General features: G+C 41.2%; 2 protein-coding genes across 2 annotated transcripts in view; both read right to left on the bottom strand.

Annotated features, from left to right (window-relative positions):
• The window catches only part of CDC73 (cell division cycle 73), a 102602-nt gene extending 96502 nt beyond the window's left edge, over nucleotides 1-6100 (bottom strand). The window contains exons 1-2 of the mRNA XM_043484745.1: nucleotides 5767-6100; nucleotides 3139-3244 (exon numbers count right to left, since the gene is read on the bottom strand). Coding sequence (XP_043340680.1) covers nucleotides 3139-3244; nucleotides 5767-5897 — 237 coding nt within the window. The 5' untranslated portion in view covers nucleotides 5898-6100. The remainder of the gene's footprint in view (nucleotides 1-3138; nucleotides 3245-5766) is intronic.
• Nucleotides 6101-8131: 2031 nt separating this feature from the next.
• Nucleotides 8132-8585, bottom strand: LOC122452408 (guanine nucleotide-binding protein G(I)/G(S)/G(O) subunit gamma-5-like). The gene has a single exon (XM_043485987.1). The coding sequence runs from the start codon at nucleotides 8572-8574 to the stop codon at nucleotides 8368-8370; it is 207 nt and encodes a 68-aa protein (XP_043341922.1). The 5' UTR covers nucleotides 8575-8585; the 3' UTR covers nucleotides 8132-8367.
• Nucleotides 8586-21805: the final 13220 nt, after the last annotated feature.

Raw genomic sequence — 21805 nt, 5'->3', positions numbered from 1 at the left:
TATTTAAGGTTTCCAAAGTGCCTTTGTTTCTCACACCCTAACCACACCTCCTCAAAATATGGTACTTGAACTCTTTCAAATAAACTAAATTAGCCACTAGAACTAAATTTTCATAATTAACAGTAAGTACATGTCCCAAGAATATACACTGGGGAAAAGACAGGCTTTTCAATAAATGGTGCTTGGAAAACTGGACTGTTACAAGAACAAGAATCAAACTGGGCCACTTTCTTATAACATATACAAAAACAAACTCAAAATGGATTAAATACAACAATAAAACTCCAGGAGAAAATACAGGCAGTGTGTTCTTTGACATGAATCTTAGCAGTATTTTTCTGGATCTGCCTCCTCAGGTAAGGGCAACAAAATAAAAAAATAAACAAATGGACTACATCAAATTAAAAAGCTTTTGCACCATAAAGGAAACCATCAACAAAATGAAAAGGCAACCTCCTGAATGGCAGAAGATATTTGCAAACAATATATTCAATAAGGGATTAGCCTCCAAAATAGAATAACTCACACAACTCAACATCAAACAACAATCAATCCGATTATGAAGTCATGGGAATGTAATGCATAGCATAAGGAGTATAGCCAATAATACTGTAAAGATGTTGTATGATGACAGACAGCTACCAGCTAGACTCACTGTGGTCATCAAGTCACAATGTATAAAATGTAGAGTCACTATGTTGTACACCTGAAACTACTATTGCATGCTGACTATACTTCAATAAAGAAAATGACTAAAAAACAGGTATGTGTTATTTAGGCATGGGAAAAAATTTAGGAGACTATACAGTAAAATGTTAATGACAGCTGTTTACTTTCTACATCTCTTTTCTTACCCTTGAGTGTGTATAAATTTTGTAAGCAGGAGAAAAAGAGTGAAAAATTACATCTGGAAAATTTGCCTATTGTGCTAAATGAGTAGGTTTCCTTTATTCTCTGTTAGCAATTTGTAAAGAGGTGAGCAAAACAAATAAAACTGTATACTTTAGGCACCAAGTCGTCCTTGGATGATAAACTCAATGAATTCTGTCATTACTACAGTTTTCCCCAGTTTGTGGGGAATGTAATGCAAACAAACAATGGCAGGGCACAGGGAAAAGCTGGTTACAGGATTATAGTTATAAACTGTTACTCTCTGTAGGCAACAATGAATAAGCACCCTTAATATTTTGGGTAATTACCTTATACTGAATACTGACCATATTTTACTGCACCAAATATTCTGCACATACACCTTGATGATACGAGATAAACAATATTTAATCACTTGAAATTAATTTGTTTTTTAAAAGTTAGGTTATATTTTAATTTCTGCTTGTGAGTATAAACAAGTAAGAGTGCACAGGTTTTGGGCTTGTTTTTAAAAACTAGTCTACATGGACTACCATTAACAGTTAAAAGATTTGAATTTTCTTTAAATTACTATATCTAAGTTTGAAAATACACTTGATTATTCAGTCACTAATGAATTATGTATTACGTTATCACCAACAGAAAATACGGGCTATGAGTCAGGAAAAGTTGTTTCAGAAAGTCTGCTCAAAAGAAAAAGCAACAAAGGAGTTAAAAATTTTGTAGAACCCTACTTTCCAAATTCTACCCTTTCAATCTAGCAAATATTCAAGAGAAATGATAGTTAAACCTTATGCGACCAAAGGTCCTAAGGACCACAGTAACAATTAGGGCATCAGTTATGTGCTATAGTCATTCCCCAGAAATATAATGTAAACCTAAACTAAGAGTCTGGACTATCTTTATCAGCTCAAAATGAATGGACCTATTCAACAAAGCATTCTAATGAGTGCCTGATTTCATTTTTAAAGATCTGAGTTAACATAGCTTTATAGAGCACGATGCTTCTATTTTATACCACAATTTCCCAAGTCACAAATAATTTCACCCCACATATTGCATTTTTCAATACACACTTGACACTAAATATATATTTCTTGTTCAGAGAAGCAGTGTTCAAGCACTTTGAGGCAGAAAGCAGGCACATTTCAAGCATCTGAAAACAAATAAATTTATCAATAATGAAAAATGTTTGTTGATTAAAAATTCATCTTAAAAAGCCGTCTACTAGGTTCCCAGCAGTCCAGTAGTAGGGACTCTAATCCCTGAAAAAAGGAAAAAAAGGGGGGAGGAGGGAAAGCTGTCTACTAACTTGACTCTTTTTGATGCCAAAAAATCCTTTTTTTCTTTGAGATTAAACTAGAGCTCCAAAATCACTGCAGATGGTGACTACAGTCATGAAATTAAAAGACGCTTGCTCCTTGCAAGAAAAGCTATGACCAACCTAGACAGCATATTAAAAAGCAGAGATATTGCTTTGCCAACAAAGATCCATCTACTCAAAGCTATGGTTTTTCCAGTAGTCATGTATGGATGTGACAGCTGGACTATAAAGAAAGCTGAGTTCCAAAGAATTGATGCTTTTGAATTGCGGTGCTGGAGAAGACTCTTGAGAGTCCCTTGGACTGCAAGGAGATCCAACCAGTCCATCCTAAAGGAGATCAGTCCTGAATATTCATTGGAAGGACTGATGCTGAAGCTGAAACTCCAATACTTTGGCCACCTGATGTGAGGAACCGACTCAACGGAAAAGACCCTGATGCTGGGAGAGATTGCAGGTGGGAGGAAAAGGGGATGACAGAGGATGAGATGGTTGGATGGCTATCACCGGTACGACAGACATGAGTTTGAGTAGGCTCCGGGAGTTGGTGATGGACAGGGAGGCCTGGAGTGCTGCAGTCCATGGAATCACAAACAGTCGGACACGACTGAGCAACTGAACTGAACTGAACTGAACTGAACTGAAACTAGAGTTCTGAATATCAGGATCTTCCCACAGGCTTACTTAATTTTTAAAACATCCCTAAAAAACAACTCTCAAACTCCTACTGCTATAAACATTACCCGCAACTCACAAGTTTAAAAAAAGAAAAAAATCACAAATTTTAAAAAATCCACATAAATTAAATTGATCTATTTTTGACCCTCCAGGAGACTTTCTTACAGATAAACCTTTCATTCTTTTGATCTGAAACTCATCAGGGAAGTTATCACTAAATAGGATCAACTATCAAATTCAAAACAAGTCTCTAAATGAATTCTACTTACAGCTGCACGTCGGACATAGACAGGATGAGATAGGTGCACATTATTTAGCAGAAATAAGATCGAATCCAATGTGTAGTACTCTCTAGGTTGGCCTTCCTTCCCAGTCCTGAAATGATTAAAACAAGATTTTTACTCACAATTCTAATACAACTCCTTGGGCTTAATCACATAGTATTATCTACACACACTGCTATCCAACAAAAGATATTCTTAAGAGTATGAAACCTAATAAGTGAAAATGTCATTTGGGCAAAAGGGACACAAATGGAAACAATGACAAAAAGCAAGAGGTAAGGAAAGTACTATTCAAACTTTATTACTACAGACTTTTTAGAATTTGGTACAAATTAGCTTCTGGGCTTTGTCAATAGAGAAACCTAAACAGTTAGGAAGGATCCATAAGAGAAGCAAACTGATTAAAAGAAACACACTCGTCACTTAGGCTAAACTTGCAAGAAATGTACCATGTTTTCTAAGTAAGATTCTGCTGAGAAAACACCCTTACCAACATTCTTTATTACTACAGTTAACTTCAGAGATATGATTCTTACGACTTCTCTCAAAAAGTGATGTAAAACCAAAACTAATTCTACCTGTGATAAAACTAAGTCGTCCAGGAGTGCAAGCTCTTTCATGCAAATACATAATACTACTTGCTCAACAAATGTTAGTGTCCAATCTGACTGTCCTATTACATTCTCCCCACCTAGAAATATCAACATATTGCTTAAATTCATCTGAATATGGCCCAATATAATCAGTCCCAAACTTATTTTTCTAGCCTCTATTTCCAGTTTTTCTCTAAATCAGTATACTTCAAACCACATATCACTTATCAATCACTGTACTATGACGTATATAATACATGAGTAACAAGTTGTATCTCTTCATGATATATTATAAAAAACAATGCACTGCATTCAGAAAGGGTAAATATTAATTTCATGCGTATGTTTGCATTTCCATATACACAGAGAATAACACTCAATGAAAATACATATACTGTTGTGATTCACTGCTGCGAAAGTTTGAAATCTACTGTTCTAAGCACTCTTTTCTTACTACTGACTTCACTCAGCTATCAAAACATTTCCTTTCCAGCTCTCAAGTCTTTAAGTATGCAGTTCCCTCAGCTGGAAAGACCTAGCCCACTACTTCGCCCTCAGAATTCCTATCCATCCCTTAACATTTGTTCATTCATTTATTCAAGAAAAACCTAGCATGTCCATAGGTCAAACACACTTCTATGAAAACTTTCCCAGCTAGAAGTGATTGCTCTCTTTAGGGACTGGAATTCGATTCTTATCAAGTTATGTGTCATCTCTTCCACTCTGACTGAGATAACCTCCTTTGAGGCACCGACCCAGGTTCTCAAAATTTTTTCCAGTTCTCGGATTGAACAGCCTTACGCTGTGAATATTCAACCATTTTTTAAAGAAAAACCAATCAGTTAAAAATTCAATCAGGCCGAGCTCCTACAGAATGTGTGGGGCAGAGGACTCCTAACCTCTTCCAGCTTGGTACTCCCCAAATCAAATAGACTTTTCTTCACATAAACTGTTAATTTGTTTTTAAAATGTAAATCTGCCTGTGCAAATTCTTTTTGAAAGGGAAAAAAAAAAAAACACAGAAAACTCAGAATGATTTTACCCATCTTCACAAAGCTAATTAAACCGTAAGCCCATGATGCAAAAAAATAAATAAATAAAAACCAAGGAACTAAACTTCCCCTAGCTTTTCATCAACTCTTCCTAAAGCCCACTGCTCTCATTCAATCAAGCAAAATAAGTACGGATGTTTCTGTCTAGGGTTCTAGCTATCCAAAGGAAACGCCGCTGAGAGGGCTCACTCAAAAAGCCCCTCACGATGATCAGACCTTTTTTTCCTTTTGCAATATATATGCATATATCTTCTTTTTCAGATACTTTTCCCATGTAGGTTACCCACAGACCTCCCTTTGGGTGTCTTCCTTCAGGACTGAAACTTGGGCAACCCCCACCGGGATCCACATTCCCAGACACACTCTCTTCACGCACATCTGCCCCCAATCGCACACTCCATTCGTTCCCCACTTAGAACGGCAAAGTTGACTTCATTTCAGCAGGAACTTTCTCCCTGAGGGAGACCCCTGCCTTCACCTCCAACAGATTCCGACGACTCGTCCCAGGTCGCCGAAATCTCTTTCCCGTCCTAACCTGACGGAGTGGGTTCCCGTCTCTCTCTGCTTGAGGGAATCGCTAAAGGAGACGGAACCGACCGGGAGCTGCAAAGGGCCAGCAGAGACCATCGCAGAACAGCCTCCGAGAGAGATTTAAAAAAACAAACTAAAGGACAAAACGAGCCGCCCGAGGACCCGGCGGGGCGCTCCTTCATATGCACCTATGCACCCGGCCGGCTCTCCACACACAGGGCCAGCGACCTCCACACGGAGCCGCGGAGGAGAGACCCCTCCGGACGCCGCTCCTCCGGCGCCCCCCTCACAGACGGGCTGCAACTTCTGCTCCCGGGAAAACTTTTCCCCGGAGCACCCGTTTCCCTCCATACCCAAGGGGAGCGGGGGGGAGGGGTTGGGAGAGAGGGGGTGGCCCCGGGGGCGCCCAGCCCTGCCCCCGGCCGCAGCAGACTCACCCCCAAACTACATAGTTGGTCTTCACATTCTTGGGCCAGGAGAACTCGCCGAAGATCACTTCGTCCCCTTTCACCACAATCTCCTTCTTCTGGATGTTGTACTGTCGCAGGACGCTGAGCACGTCCGCCATCTTCGCCCCCCTCGCCGCCGCCGGCCCCGGGCCCCGCCGCCGCCGCCGCGCCCGCCGCCCCCTTCGGCTGTCGCCTCAGACCCCCCCCCCTCCCCGCCCCTCTGCCTCGGCCGCCGCCGCCGCCGCCGCCGCCGCCGCGAGCCAACTGCAGCCGCACTGGCAGCCGTCCGCGCCTACGACAGCAGCGGGGGAAGGAGCCACCCAGGCCGCCGAGGACCCCGCGCTAGGAGGCAAGGCCCCGCCGCGGGCTGCCCGCGGAGAACGCCTGACCGCGCGCGCCGCCGCCGCCGCCCGCCACCAGGGGGCGCCGCGCCCGCCCGGGAAACGCCCCGCCCAGACACCCACTTGGCGCGCGGGGCCGACTCCCGGCCCGCAACTCACAAGGCGCGGGGACGGCGCGCCCACGTACGACGCACGTACGGGGAAGCTTTGCCCGGCGCACGCGCGGGAGCACGTACCTCATCCTCCTTCCCCCCCCCACCCCCGACCCGCCCTCCACGCGCAGCGCGCACGCGGCAGGAGACAGGTGCGCGCGCACCTGCGCGGAGGCTCTGGGACCTCAGTCCCCAGAGCGCGCACTGGGTGCTCCTCGACGGCCCCGCAGTGTTGGCCCCTGGCCAGGGCAGTGTGGTCTCTCCTTTAAGCAGGCTGCAGCCTGGTGAGAGATTTGCAGAACCAAGGTTGCCGTCCCGACAGGTCGGACCTACCTAGCAAATGGCCTCTTGATAAACCCCTATAGAAGGGAAAGGTGTTTGGGGGAAGGTGTTGCTTTGGGGGTTATTTTTTATTTTGTGTTTTTAGTGGACTCGCCTAGTGGAAAAGGCCAAAGATCAATGCTGGGGCACTGGTGTTTGTTAGCTACCTTTTGACCTCAGTCAAGTTACACACCTTCTCACAGAATCAATTGGTTAATGGAGAACATGGAATTAGTATAAGAAGGTAAAAGCATCACGCAAATAAAAAAATCATAAATATTGGATCTTCCTCCTCTCAGTTCCATAGATGGTGGCTTTTTCCATCTTGTCCCCTTCTCCTGGCCAGCCTCAAGAGGCTACAGTTTAATAGCTGTTTTCCGAGATGCTAATAGGAGAGTTAGAGAACGCAAGCTCAGTTTATTGATATAAATTCAATGTACTGTGGCATGTCTGCCTTAAACATATACCATGGGCCATTAAAAAATAAAATTTCTCTTACTATAGCAGAAAAGGGGAAAAGCAAATTTTGTAATTGACGTAACCAAATTCTTTTACCTGATTTGAAAGAAAGCAATTTTTGTTATGTGCACTGCAGAGAGATCTATAGAAGAATGTGGTTCACTTTTCTGTATTCACTCTTCAGCCATTTTGCAGCTGAATTTGAGAAATTTTGACTATTCTGTAAATTTTCCTGTTACAATAGTATTTTCCTAAACTTCACCCCAAACACGTTAAAAAAAGAACCTTTTATTTATCCCCAGTACTATCTACTGGATTTATACTTATATCAGAGCATCCAGTACTACTTGACTATCTCACTGCAGAGGAATTCAAGGAAGTCAGGGTTTTATGATACATTAGGAGAGTCAGAGTCTCCTCAGAAGATACTGAACTTTATTTCCCACACAAATGATGGCTTAGTCCATTAAGGCTGCTACAGGAGAATGACGTATACTAGGTGTCCTATAGACGGATTTATTCCTGATAGCTCTGAAGTCTAGGAAGTCCAAGATGAAGGCACCGGTAGACTCAGTGTCTGGTGAGAGCCTGCTTCCTGCTTCAAATACCTGAGTCTTCATATTGCATCTTCATGTGGTGGGAAGAAAAGCAGTCTCTGAGGTCTTTTTTGAGTAAGGTCCTAGTCACCCCCACAAAGGTCTCACTCTTAGTACTGTCATGCTGGAATTAGAATTTCAACTTATGAGTTTGAGGAGGACATGAACACTCAATTTTACAGCAATTACCAAAAACAGTCTCTCTTTGGAGGTAAATTAAGTTTTTTATTTTAAGGGTAATGATTCTTTTTTTTTCTATTCTATTATAGTTTATTATAAGATATTGGATATATTTTCCTAGGCTATACAGTAAGCCATTGTTGTTTATCTGTTTCATGTATAGTAGTTTGTATCTGCTAATCCCAAACTCCAAATAAACCAAGTTTGTTCTGTACATCTGTGAGTCTCTTTCTGTTTGTAAATGAGTCCATTTGTATCATATTTTAGATTCCACATGTAAGTGATATCATACTACTTGTCTTTTTTTATTACTAATTATTTTATTGTATGCTGCCATCAGTGTATATAAAATAATTACCCTTGTGAAACAGAAAATTATGAATATTCAGAGAGGTAGACATTAAGGACTGAAAAAGTACAAGTTTGTATAGTATGGCACGTTACAGAGAGGCTTTTGTACAGGCTTCAAATTTAGCTTTCCTTTGAATATTCACTGGTTTATGAAAAGTGGTTTGGAAAACCTTGTCAAGATTCGTCTTACTACAAAAAGGAACAGACTTTCTGGGGCCTGAAGGGATTTGCACTTGAAGATACGCCAGTCAGCAGAGGGTCATGTTGAGCATTCTGCAGACAGAACTGTTTCAAATCTGCAACTGCCTGGGAGAACTTCACCCGATTGAGCTCGGCCTCCAGCCGGAGCTGTTGAACCACTTTTTTCATAACTGCGACACTGGATGAACCAGACATGGTGCACTCGAAAAGATGGCAGATTTGCCATCTTGTCTTTCTTTGACTTCACTTAGTGTGATCATGTCTAGCTCCATCCATATTGCTGCAAATGACATTATTTCATTATTTTTATGGCTGAGTAGTATTCCATTGCATACTATATCTTATTTATCCATTCATTTAGGTTGCTTACATGTCTTTACTATTGTAAACAGTGCTGCTATGAATATTGAGGTGCATGTATCTTTTCAAATTGGAGTTTTCTCCAGATACATGTCTAGGAGTGGGATTGCTGGATCATGTGGTAATTCTATTTTTACCTTTTAAGGAGCCTCCAAACTGCTCTCCATAGTGGCTGCACCAATTTATATTACCACCAACAGTGTAGAAGGGGGTACCATTTCTCCACACCTTGGGAGTAATGATACTTAATGCAGTGAGATATAGCATCAGTAATCTATTGCTTGTAACAGTCAAAGGGCTGAAAATTGTAGATCATTTAGTTTAAATCTCTTAAAAGTGCCCCACTAATATTGGTTCAGTAATGGTGTCAAAATACAGTTAAAGGCAAGGTCAGTCGTAGAGCTGAAAAATTAGAAAATTAATTTTTCCAGTAGTCATATATGGATTTGAGAATTGGAGCATAAAGAAGGCTGATCACCAAAGAACTTATGCTTTCAAATTGTGGTGCTGGATAAGCCTTTTTTAAGAGTCCTTTTGGACTGCAAGGAGATCAAAGAAGACAATCCTAAAGGAAATCAACTCTGAAATTTGTTGGAAGGACTGATGTTGAACTGAAACTCCAGTACTTTGGCAGCCTGATGCGACGAGCTGACACATCAGAAAAGATCCTGATGCTGGGAAAGATTGAAGGCAAAAGGAGAAAGGAATGGCAGAGGATGAGATGATTAGATAGCATCATTGACTCAATAAACATGAATTTGAGCAAACTCCGGGAGATATTAAAGGACGGGGAAGCATGGTATACTGCAGTCCATGGGGTCACAAAGAGTCAGACACAAGTTAGCAACTGAACAACAACAAATAGAAAAATATTGAGAAATTAGCCTTGTTTCTTGGTCTTAGAATGAAAGCTGCTCATTTTCTCCAGTCATTATCATCTTCTAAAGAATTCCTAACAATCCTCAATGTGAAGTCTACTAGTAGAATGAAGTCCAGTGGGACTTCCCTGGTGGCCCAGTCGTTAAGAATCTGTCTTGCAGTGCAGAGGACTTGGGTTTGATCCCTGGTCAGAGAACTAAGATCTGACATGCCCTGGGGCAATTAAGCCCATGCATTGCAGCTAGAGAAGCCCTGTGAGCTGCAACTAGAGAAATAAGCCCATGCACCACAACAAAGACTCAGCAAAGCCAAAATTTAAAGAGTGATTTTTCAAAAAGAGAATACTGGAGGACAGGAAACCAGTAATTACCTCACTAATTTTTTTCTCCATGAATGTGCATTTTATATCATTTTAATAATTTGGAAGTAGTAAAAATAAGCATACATACCACCCAGAGACATTTGTGTATTTTGTTAATCCATTGCTTTTCCTAAAAATAGGAGTAAAGAAAAATTATGTTTAGTAACCAGTGGTTTTTCATTCTGCTTTTTACTTAGAAATTATCCAGGCTTCAAAAGATTCGTTATTAGTTAATTTAATTCTGTGTCTCACATCTTAAAGTTAGTTAAGGATCTGGAATTTACGATTTTTAGCTAACACATTAATCCCTCATTATTTGTAGCATTCTAAGAATTTAACTATTGAAAAAGGTATCTGTTATTACCATTTCATTTAGTTAAATACAATTACATATATTTTATTTTTATATATTTATTTATATATACTGCTGCTGCTGCTGCTAAGTCGCTTCCGTTGTGTCCAACTCTGTGCGACCCCATGGATGGCAGCCCACCAGGCTCCTCCGTTCCTGGGATTCTCCAGGCAAGAACACTGGAGTGGGTTGCCATTTCCTTCTCCAATGCATGAAAGTGAAAAGTAAAAGTGAAGTCGCTCAGTAGTGTCCAACTCTTTGCGACCCCATGGACTGCAGCCTACCAGGCTCCTCCGTCCATGGGATTTTCCAGGCAAGAGTACTGGAGTGGGGTGCCATTGCCTTCTCTGTTTATATATGCACACATGTATGAATATAATTTTAATCATGTTGTAGAAACAATGATAATTCATTTAACTCATAAAGCCAACTTTGCAAATTTAAGAAATTTAAATTAAGAGAAGTTTAACCCTAGTCCTATATAAAACAAAATATTGTGTTGACATTATTTTTATATAGTAAATTAAAATGTAAAATACATACTATAAGGTCTTCTTTTCTTTTGGAATTAAGTCAAGCTTTGTCTTCTTATAAGTATGTAACTAGGGCTATTCAGTAAAAACACTTCTCAGGGTTCACAAAATAAACGCTTAGAGTTTGACAAATTTTTTTAAAAAAATATTTTGACTGTTTATCTGGACTAGATATTCCTAACTATGCCAGTTAGAAAGCTAAGCATACAAGTTAATGTTGTGGTGTGAAACATAAAGGAAGAAGGTTTGGGACATGGAAGTGGCAGTTTTTGATTGCAAGGAACCCACGAGAACAGCAGTGTTCCCCAAAGATATGCTTGTACAACGCTGCTGGAAGTTGGCCAAAGGCTCAGCATCACCAAACACAAGTTGGACAAAGCTCTTGCTTTGAACCAGTTGAAATGAAAGGAATCAGGGACACAAAGACAAGACTCAGGAGAAAGTCTTTGTATAATTTTAAAACAGAGACTTGAGGCAAAGTTGGTTCAGAGACACTGGTCCAAGGAGACTGTCCTCATCAGCCCAGGACCAGCTCAAGCATAGACTTATGAGGTCTCTGCCTGTCCTCTTCCCATAGCCTTTCCCTCTAATAGACAAAAAAAGAAGCAGACAGGCCTCAGGGAAAAAAATGTTAGAAAGCTAGAAAACAATTTCACTAAGGAGCAGTTCAGATAACCGATATCTGATAACAGATACTCTTCTGATCAGATAACAGAAGGATCCCCTGACACTTTATTCCGAGGAAAAGAAAGTAAAACCCAACACGAAGGCCCTCAACAAAATACTGGAGCTCAATTAAACATCAGTTTACCTCCCCATTCCAGGAATGAGGGCTTTAATCAGGAGACTATGGAAGAGATTTCAGCCATTCAGCCTAGAAAGTTGTGGGTCCTGTCTGTAGCCATGAAAATCTGAACTCAGTCTTGGTGGAAATTTCACTTCTGTCAATGACCTTCAAAGAGTGACCACCAGGAGCCCACTGTAGGGGAGAGGCAGTCCGCCAAGGGCCCTGGGTGCCCCTCTGTGTTCTTTCTGAGGTTGCCAGACTGCAAGGTTCACCCATCTTCTGATTCTAAATAGTTTCTGTGTTAAGTAACAGAGGCAACTAAATGTCAAGGTAACTGCAACCTCACTTCTGTTCAGCCGGCAGGCAAAAGAGACTGGTTTAATGGCATCTTGTCATAACCTTTGTTATTGTTCGAAAAGCGCTGGACGCTTAGCCCTGGGTTCTTTTTCTGTAAAGCAACACCCTGAATATATATACTGGTGTCATCTGGCCCTCCACATCTCCCTGTTAGAATTGGGGCCCTGGAAACCAGTGTAAACATGCTGATAGTCTAGCCACTGCTTCCAGTAATAAAGTCCTTCTTCTCTGATCCAGAAATCTTGTGTCTTTTGTCATCATCTCTGAAACTGATGCAAATTAACTTGGCAGCTTGTAAGTACAATAAAATCTCAGACCCTTCACAGTTCTTGACCAGGAGTTGGGAACTTTTTCTTGAAGGGTCGAATAAGAGATATTTTAGCATTTGTGAGACATATAGTCTCTGTTACATATTCTTCCTCATTTGTTTGTTTGATTTGAAACAATCCTTTGATTTACAAAAATCACTCATAGCTTTCAAGTCATAGGAAAACAGGCCACAGAGAAGACTTGGCTTGAGTTTGCTGGCTGTTATTCTTGATACATTTATTAGTCAAAGGAAGTTGGGCATATTGACTGTTTGCTATAAGAAAGACTACACATTATGTTTATCTGTACATTTTCTCTGTAACAGGATGTTAGGATTACTGTAGGCTTTGGGGCTTGACTTAGGTAATTTGGGGAACTATTTATGGATGTGGAGCTTTTCTCAGCTTATGACTGGATATCTTACTTTTCTCCAACACATGGATTGATAACTTTTTCTGTAAATAGCCAGATGCAAAAGAACACTTTAGACTTTTCAGGTTACCTATGATCTCTTTCACATATTATCCTTTGTTTTTTTTTTTTTCCTTTAAAAAATGTTAAAAACCATTCTTCACTCAAAGGCTGTATGGAAACAGTCAAGGTCCAGATCTGGCCTTATCTCGAAGGCGAGAGGAATGAAGTGAGACCTAAGCTGTAACTGGCGAAGGAGCCCCGATAGTGCTCATGGTTTGATGCGTGCTCAGATCTGATTCCTGAGTGATCTTGTTTTGTCTTGATCCATCGTGGTCACAGAGTGATCTCATTTGAAGTTAGTGCTCTGTGAAATTCTCTGTATTTAGCAGGAGAGCATCATGGCCTCGCTGTTGGTGTGGACCCAGGCCCTAGATGGCAAGGACAACTTTTCTCTTTGTGAACGGACAGAGGGTCGGAATGACTTCTCTCACTACTGTTGGCCTAACTGGGCCCGCCTCAGGTGCCCTGTAAGATTTACACTTTACAGCAAACAGTTTGATGGACCTCATAGCATACTGGAACTTTGGTGAGATTTGAATTAGAGAAACCTGAGATCAAATTTCAATTCTGTCAGCAGTCAGTCTAGCCTTGGTTCTGTTACTTGCCCTTCCTGCTTTCATTCCTGGTTAGAGATAGGAATATTTCATCATGGGGTTTGGTTTCAGACTACTTGGATTAAAAACCCAATCTATCAGCTGCATAACTCTAGACAAGTTACCTAACCTCATGGTGCTTTGGGTTCTTTATATGTAAAATGGAGGAAAGAACAAATCTGTTTCATAGGGTGGCTAAGAATAGTCAGTGAAAAAACATGTCAAGTACACTTGATCCTTGAACAACAGATTTGGAATTCATGTGTCCACTCATACATGGATTTTTTTTTCAATAGTAGGTACTACAGTCCTGCACAATCTGAGGTTGGTTGAACTCCCGGATGCAGAACCTTAAATATAGAGAAATTGAGGATACAGGAGACCAACTTAGGAATTACACATGGGGATTTCTGACTGTGCAGTGCCCTTAACCACAGCATTGTTCAAGGGTCAACTGGATTTCCCAAGTAAGCTGTTGTTTACCAAGTGAGTTTCTATATTGGAATCACTCAAATGCAGCATCTGACATATCATTAAGTGTGAGTTATTTTCCCCTCTTCATGGTGCTGATAACCTCCTTTTCACCTGGGAGAGGGTCAGGCATTTTGATCTTTGTTACCTTGTAGGAGGATGGAGAGAAGACAGCAGTGGTCTTCTGCAGGTTCCAGGTCCCTTCCTTCTAGCTCAGACCTGGAGCATTGTTGAGAGATCCTCTGTGTGCCTTGGACCTGCCCCTTTACCTTTTTTCTCCTTCCCTCACCTCTGCTGTCCAGACCGACCACCTGGGCCTGCTTCATCCACAGCTTCATGGTCAATCCCTTTGTCAGTCACTTCTAATCTGACCTCTGCTACCACCATGACCATTCGTGGGAATTTGGTCCCTTGAAAGGTAAGAATGTCTTTCCTCTTACAAATCTAAGAATCTGTGTAAATTCTCACTCCCTCACTCCCATTAATGTCTTTTTTTTTTTTTTTTTTTTTTGCTACTATAGACTCTCCTCTCTTTTCAGAAAACTTTTTCCCTTCATAATTCTGCCTACGTTGTCCTATGTGGATTTCCAGAAAGGATAAAAGATAAAATTCAAAGAAAAAGAAACGGGTTACTAAAGTCCCTCTATGTCCCTTGCCCCTTTTTTAAATTATTACAATCACTTTAATATTTCCTTGGCTGTGCCATGCAGCATGCGGGATCTTAGTTCTCCAACCAGGGACAGATCTCCACGCTTGCCATGGAAGTGGAGTCTTAACCGGTGGATCACCAGGGATTTCCTCTCCGCACCTCCCCCACCCGGAACTGTGCCATCTCTTGTTTGTAGGAAAGCTGAAGCCTCCCAGGCTTCCCAAAGTCACAGAGTAGCATTCTCGAGCAGTTGACGATTAGGACCACAGAGTCAGAGACTCTGTCTGATGCACATCGCTGAGTTGTTTTACAGATACTGTAACTGCCACCAGAGGACATGACATAGCTATTCCAACCTGAACAGTACTGAGTCTATGGCTGGTACGATTCTAAGAACTGGCCTCAAGAACATGGGATTAACATTATTGCTCATAGTAATCTATGTCTTTGTGGGCATCAAAATAATTGTAACCTGCTCTGCCCATATACTTAGGGGGACAGATAAAATCGTCAGCGAAGAGACGCTACAGACCTATGTTGACATCTTCCCCTCGGAGGAGATGGCGCCCTCTGTCAGCATGAGAAAGTTACAGAAGATAAACCTTGGCCCCCAGTCCCACAGAAACTAAATGATGTCTAACAATGGGGCATTGAAACAGCTCTTCTGACCAACCTAGACAACATATTGAAAAGCAGAGACATTACTTTGCCAACAAAGGTCCGTCTAGTCAAGGCTATGGTTTTTCCAGTGGTCATGTATGGATGTGAGAGTTGGACTATAAAGAAAGCTGAGTGCCAAAGAATTGATGCTTTTGAACTATGGTGTTGGAGAAGACTCTTGAGAGTCCCTTGGACTACAAGGAGATCCAACCAGTCCATCCTAAAGGAGATCAGTCCTAAGTGTTCATTGGAGGGATTGATGCTGAAGCTGAAACTCTAATACTATGGCCACCTGATGCAAAGAATTGACTCATTGGAAAAGACCCTGATGCTGGGAGGGATTGGGGGCAGGAGGAGAAGGGGACGACAGAGGATGAGATGGTTGGATGGCATTACCGACTCAATGGACATAGGTTTAGGTGGACTCCGGGAGTTGGTGATGGACAGGGAGGCCTGGCGTGCTGCGGTTCATGGGTTCACAAAGAGTTGGACATGACTGAGCGACTGAACTGAACTGAACTTCTGTCCCTTTCCTGTTTGCCCACTTCTGTCCCCTCTGACCTTCAAAGAACCTAAGAATGAGGTCACTAGGCGATATAACCTAACTCCTGACTTAGGCTCTCTTGAATGCACACCATCCCTTGTCTAATCTGTCAGTTCTTTTCCTAGATAAAAAGAAGTAAGAATGAAGAGTTAAATAATTGAAGAATGATTAACTTTTTCTACCCAAAGACCTCCTAAGGACCTGCAGGCAGATCCTGCAGGTACGATAACATCTGAAGAAAGAATCAGCCAGTCTGCTTTCTGCCCACAAGGGACAATGATGCAGAACCCAATCACCTGCCTCCATGATTCACTGAGATTCTTCCCTTCACCTCACTTTTCCCTTTAAAAATCATCATGGCTGAGCAGGATCTTTGGGGTTGGTCTCTGGATATGAGTCCAGATTGTCAACTTTTCTGGTTAAAGCACCTTTCTTTTCTACTGGCACTTGCCCTCAGATTATCGGTTTTTGAGCAGCAAACAGCTGAACCTGAGTTCTGTAACAAGTCCAGCCTCCTCTTAAGAAAAGAAATAAGACAGCACAAAGCAATATTGACCTCCATGGAGACAGAGAGAAGAGACAAAACTTTGGAATGCAAAGGTTGCTGCTGCTGCTGCTAAGTCGCTTCAGTTGTGTCCGACTCTGTGAGACCCCATAGATGGCAGCCCACCAGGCTCCTCTGTCCACAGGATTCTCTAGGCAAGAATACTGGAGTGGGTTTACATTTCCTTCTCCAATGTAAAGGTTAGGAAACATTTATCACAAATACTGTTTGTTCAACACCAGATGGCACTCCGAGTTATTAATTTGTCTAGTGCAATGCTTATAGATGACCCAAGATCTTTTTTTTTAATGTGAGGTATGGCTGAGTTATAATATTATAGAAGTTGCAGGTATACAATACAGTGATTCACAACTTTTAAAGGTTGTACTCCATGTATAGTTATTATAAAATATTGGTTCTATTCTCTGTGCTGTACAACCTATCCTTAAAGTGGAAGTGAAGTCACTCAGTCATGTCTGACTCTGCAACCCCATGGACTGTAGCCTACCAGGGTCCTCTGTTCATGAGGTTTTCCAGGCAAGAATACTGGAGTGGGTTGCCATTTCCTTCTCTCTGTAGTTTATCTATTTATGCATATTAGTTTGTACCTCTTAATCCCTAACACCTATCTTGCTCCTCCTCTCTTCCCTCTCCCCACTGGTATGCACTAGTTTGTTCTCTGTATCTGTGTGTCCACCCAAGATTTAAAAAAAACAATTTGCTCACACTTCAAAACAAAATATTTTCTGGTCTTGCCATTCCAAGTCTACTGACCAGAGACTTAAGAATACACATATTAGAAATGTAGAAATGACGCAGAAGTTAAGAAGTGCTTGACAAAAAATAAAAGCTAAATATTTTCATTAGAGCATGTGTGTGTGTGTGTGTGTGTGTGTGTGAGTTGCTCAGTTGCGTCCGACTATTTATGACTCCAAGAACTATAGCCTGCCAGGCTCCTCTGTCCATGGAATTCTCCAGGCTAGAATCCTGGAATGGTTGCCATGGCCTCCTCTGGGGGATCTCCCTGAACCAGGAATCAAACCTGTGTCCCATGTCTCCTACATTGGTAGGTGGGTTCTTTACCACTAGCACCACCTAGGAAACTCTTCATTAGAGCCTACTAGATGCTAAATCTTCAGTGAATTAAAGTGGTAGAGCTACAACATTCTTTAAGAAAAGTTCCCCTAATTCACGATTTAGCTTTCTTTTCCTTCTTAAGTATGTCCAGGGCATACTTGGTTGAGGAATTCCAAGTCTTCCATATAGGTATAAAATACTCCCTATCTGTTTTTCTGTCCCTTATTCTCCAGGCTCAGAGCATTTAAATATCTCTCAGTTTGACACTTACAGATTCTGAGTAACTTTTGACATAATCCTTTCACTTCTTGCTATGCTGGTGGATATTCTAATCTACCTATCAAAGATATTTTCTTATTCATTTCATTCTTGAATGAGGAACTTGAGCTATATGCCTTCTGAGTATAGGAACTTAAATAACATTTGACATCCCCATTCGTTATGGCTTACCCTGGGTTTCTACAGAAAGATCAGATAGGTCCTTGTGGTGTAATAAAAATATATATATTTGAGTTTTGCTCCTGGTTTGGTTCCCAGCAAAGAGCTCCTAAAACTCTTGCAATTTCCTGAGTGATTGAAGTGTCTTCTTATCCATAACAAATCTCTTTCTCTCATAACTGAGTTTATGTTAATGAAGTTATTATTATTATTTTTTATTCATTTATTTTTGGCCGTGCTAGGTCTTCACTGCTACTCGGGCTTTCTCTAGTTGCAGTGAGCAGGGGCTACTCTTCGTTGTGATGCGCAGGCCGTGGCTTTTCCTGTTGCCGAGCATGGGCTCTGAGACACATGGGCTTCAGTAGTTGCAGCTCGTGGGCTCAGTAGTTGTGGCAGACAGACTTAGTTGCCTTGCGGCAAGTGGGATCTTTCCAAACCAGGGTTCAAACCAGTGTCCCCTGCAGTGATAGGAGAATTCTTAAACCCTGAACCACCAGGGAAGTCCCGGTGAAGTTATTCTTGACGGCCCCATATTTAGTTTCAAGGGAAGCGCTAGCTATGCTTAAAAGATGGACTTCCAATGCCTCTTGCCCCTTCCCCAAACACACACCTCAAAGGAAGGGACTGTTTCAAGTACCACCAAGTCAGTGATCCAATCAGCATCACCCACCCAATGGGACTTTAATACAACTCTGGAGTAACAAGTTTTCAGGGAGCTTCCAGGTTGGTGAACAGGGTGATTTGCTGGGAGGGTGCTGCTCCTGGAGAGAGTGCTGGACTTTGGAACCCAACTTTCTCCCAGCTGCACCTCAAGCATTACTCCTATTTACCTGTTGCTGGATTGTATCCTACATAATAAAACTGTAATTGTAAATACAGTGCTGTCCTGAGTTTTGTTTGTTTTGTCAGTTATTGAAGCTGAGGTGAGGTCATAGTAACTTGTAAGTTTATAGCTGGCTAGGCAGAAGTGTGGGCAGCCTGGACACCCCACTAGTGGCTCCTGTTTGAAGTGGAGGCAATGTTGTAGGACTGAGCCCTTGATCTTTGGGGTCTATGTCAATTCCAGGAAGTTAGTGTCAGAATTAAATAGAATTGCAGAACACCCAGGTGATGTCAGAGCATTGGAAAACTGGATGCTGTCTGAGAAACCAGAGTCCTTATCAAGCTTTCCTGTGAAATAATGTGTAGTGATTTTTGTACTTGTTGAATGAGAAACTGTAATGCCAAAAAGCTTGTAATGAATTTCAGGCATAGGTTTAAACTAATGTGCTTTTAATTTAGAGTTGACGTCTATTTGGGAGGAAAACACAAGGGGGAGACATTGTTCAGAATAAGACAGTGCATGGGCACACATAAGTTTGTTTTCACCTTTTCAAATGGGTGTGTTTTTAACAGCGATGTTAAAGTAAAAATATGACACCTCTGTAAACAACAAAGTTTACACTGAACTTTACAATGTTCAAAAATTTATTGAATGAAAATAAAAACAACAAAAAGCAAATGGGATCTAATTAAACTTAAAAGTTTTTGTACAGCAAAGGAAAAGAAACCATGAATAAAACAAGCAAGACAACCCTCAGAATGGGAGGAAATATTTGCAAACGAAGCAACCAACAAGGCTTTAATTTCCAAAGTATACAAGTACCTCATGCAGCTCAATATAAAAAAAGAAACAGACAACCCATCAAAACTAGGCAGAAGATCTAAATAGACATTACTCCAAAGAAGGCGTACAAGTGGCCAAAAAGTATATGAAAACGTCAACAGCACTAATTATTGGAGAAATGCTAATCAAAACAACAATGAGATATTGTCTCACACTGGTCAGTACAACCACCATCAGAAACCTACAAATAATAAATGTTGGAAAGAGTATGAAAAAAGGGAACAATCCTACACTATTAGTGGGAATTTAAATTGGTACAACCACCTATGGAGAACAGTATGCTGGTTCTATTAAAAAAACTAAAAATAGAACTACTATATGACTTAGCAACTCCACTCCTGGGCACCCACATGAAGAAAACCAGAATTCAAAAAGATACATGCACCCCAGGGCTCCCTGCAGCCCTTTGCAATAGCCAAGACACAGAACCAACCTAAATGTCCATCAACGGATGAATGGATAAAGAAGACATAGCACATGTATACAATGGAATGTTACTCAACCATAAATAAGAACAAAATAATGCCATTCATAGCAACATGGATGAACCTAGAGACTGTCATACTGAGTGAAGTAAGTCAGACACAGAGAGAGAAATATCACACCAATTATATGTGGAATCTGAAAATAAAAGGTACAAATGAGCTTATTTACCAATGGAAGTAGAGTTACGGAGGTAGAAAACAAAATTATGGTTACAGGGTATAAAGGAGGGGCGGGATGTATACACACCACGATACATAAGATATCACAGTGTATATACATCAGTTCCCTGGTGGCTCAGATAGTGAAGAATCAGCCTGCAATGCAGGGGACCTGGGTTCAATCCCTGGGTTGGGGAGATCCCCTGGAGCCTGGCAACCCACTCCAGCTCACTTGCTTGGAGAATCCCATGGACAGAAGAGCCTGGCGGGCTACACTCCATGGGGTGGCAAAGAGTAGTCAGACATGACTGAGTGACTAACACTTTCACAGTACTCTGTAATGGCCTATGTCAGAAAAGAATCTTAAAAAAAAAAAAAGAGTATATATATGTGTGTGTGTGTGTGTGTGTGTGTGTGTGTGCACGTGTGTATGTGTGTGTATGTATGCTTAGTTGTTCAGTTGTGTCCAACTCTTTGCAAGCCTTTGAACTGTAGCCTTTCCTCTGTCCATGGACTTTTTTGGCTAAGAATACTGAAGTGGGTTGTCATTTCCTCCTCCACGGGATCTTCCCAACCCAGGGATTGAACCCTGTGTCTCCTGCATTGCTAGCAGATTCTTTACCCGCTGAGTCATCAGGGAAGCTGATATATATGTATAGACACACACATATATATACACACACATACATACTACATACATACATAAAAGTGATTCACTTTGCTACACATCTGAAACTAACACAACATTGTAAATCAACTGTAATACAAATTAAAGAAAAATTGTTAAAAGATAGAGTGTTATTTCTTATTAGTTCCTCATTATGAGGGATGCCTTTTTGTATCCTATGTTTAGAACAGAGACTGACATAATAACAGATGAAGTAATACAGTAAAACAGACCTAGAAAATGAATATAATGTGAAATCCACAGGATTTTAACAAAACACACAGGACTTCAACGAAATATCAGGATTTCTCTAGGCTGTGTTATGTGTGGTAGACTGCAAAATGGTCCTTTGCTCACCATGTGGAGGTCAAACCCCTGCAACCTGGGAATGCTACCTTATGTGGAAAACTGAGTCTGCTGAGGTAATTTAGTGAAGGGCCTGGAGGTGAAACCATCCAGGATTATCCTGCTGGGCCCTCGTCTATACACAGTGTCCTTGTAAGAGACTAACAGATGAAAAAGGGGTATGAAGACAGAGGCGGAGATTGAAGGGATGTGGCTACAAGTCAAGAAACACTTTGGAGCCACCAGACGTGGAAAAGGAAGGAAGTGAATTCTCCTCTATAGCTGCCTCTAGAAGGCACAGCCCTGCCAGATTTTGGACTTTTGGCTTCCAGAACTGTGAGAGAATAGATTTCTGTTCTTTTAAGTTTGTGGTAGTTTTTTTAACAACAGCCCTAAGGAAACAACAGTAATACAAAGGCCGATCCTTGAGGACTCACGATCACATTCTATTTAAAGGAAGAGTTTTGGAGGAAGAATTTTCAAAGGTTCTTTCCTAGACGGCTAAGGTCCACAGGCTGGACCCACTCTAGAGAACCTCCCTTTAGGTTCTTTCAGGGAGATCTCATTTACTGATCTTAGTGACTTCCAATGCTAGGAAGGGGAAAACACTGCTTTTGATGTAAACACAATGTGTGAGCTTTAACTGACAATTAAAATATAAAAAACAAGAATGAAAACACATTTAAAGATATGTTAATTCTTTTAATGAATAACAC

Source organism: Cervus canadensis, chromosome 13 (genome assembly GCF_019320065.1).
Source record: "Cervus canadensis isolate Bull #8, Minnesota chromosome 13, ASM1932006v1, whole genome shotgun sequence".
NCBI lineage: Eukaryota > Metazoa > Chordata > Mammalia > Artiodactyla > Cervidae > Cervus > Cervus canadensis.
This window is presented reverse-complemented; position numbering and strand designations above follow the sequence as displayed.

Excerpts from the sequence above, each read along its gene's own strand:
- LOC122452408 (XM_043485987.1), bottom strand. The coding sequence starts at position 8,574 with ATGTCTGGTTCATCCAGTGTCGCAGTTATGAAAAAAGTGGTTCAACAG.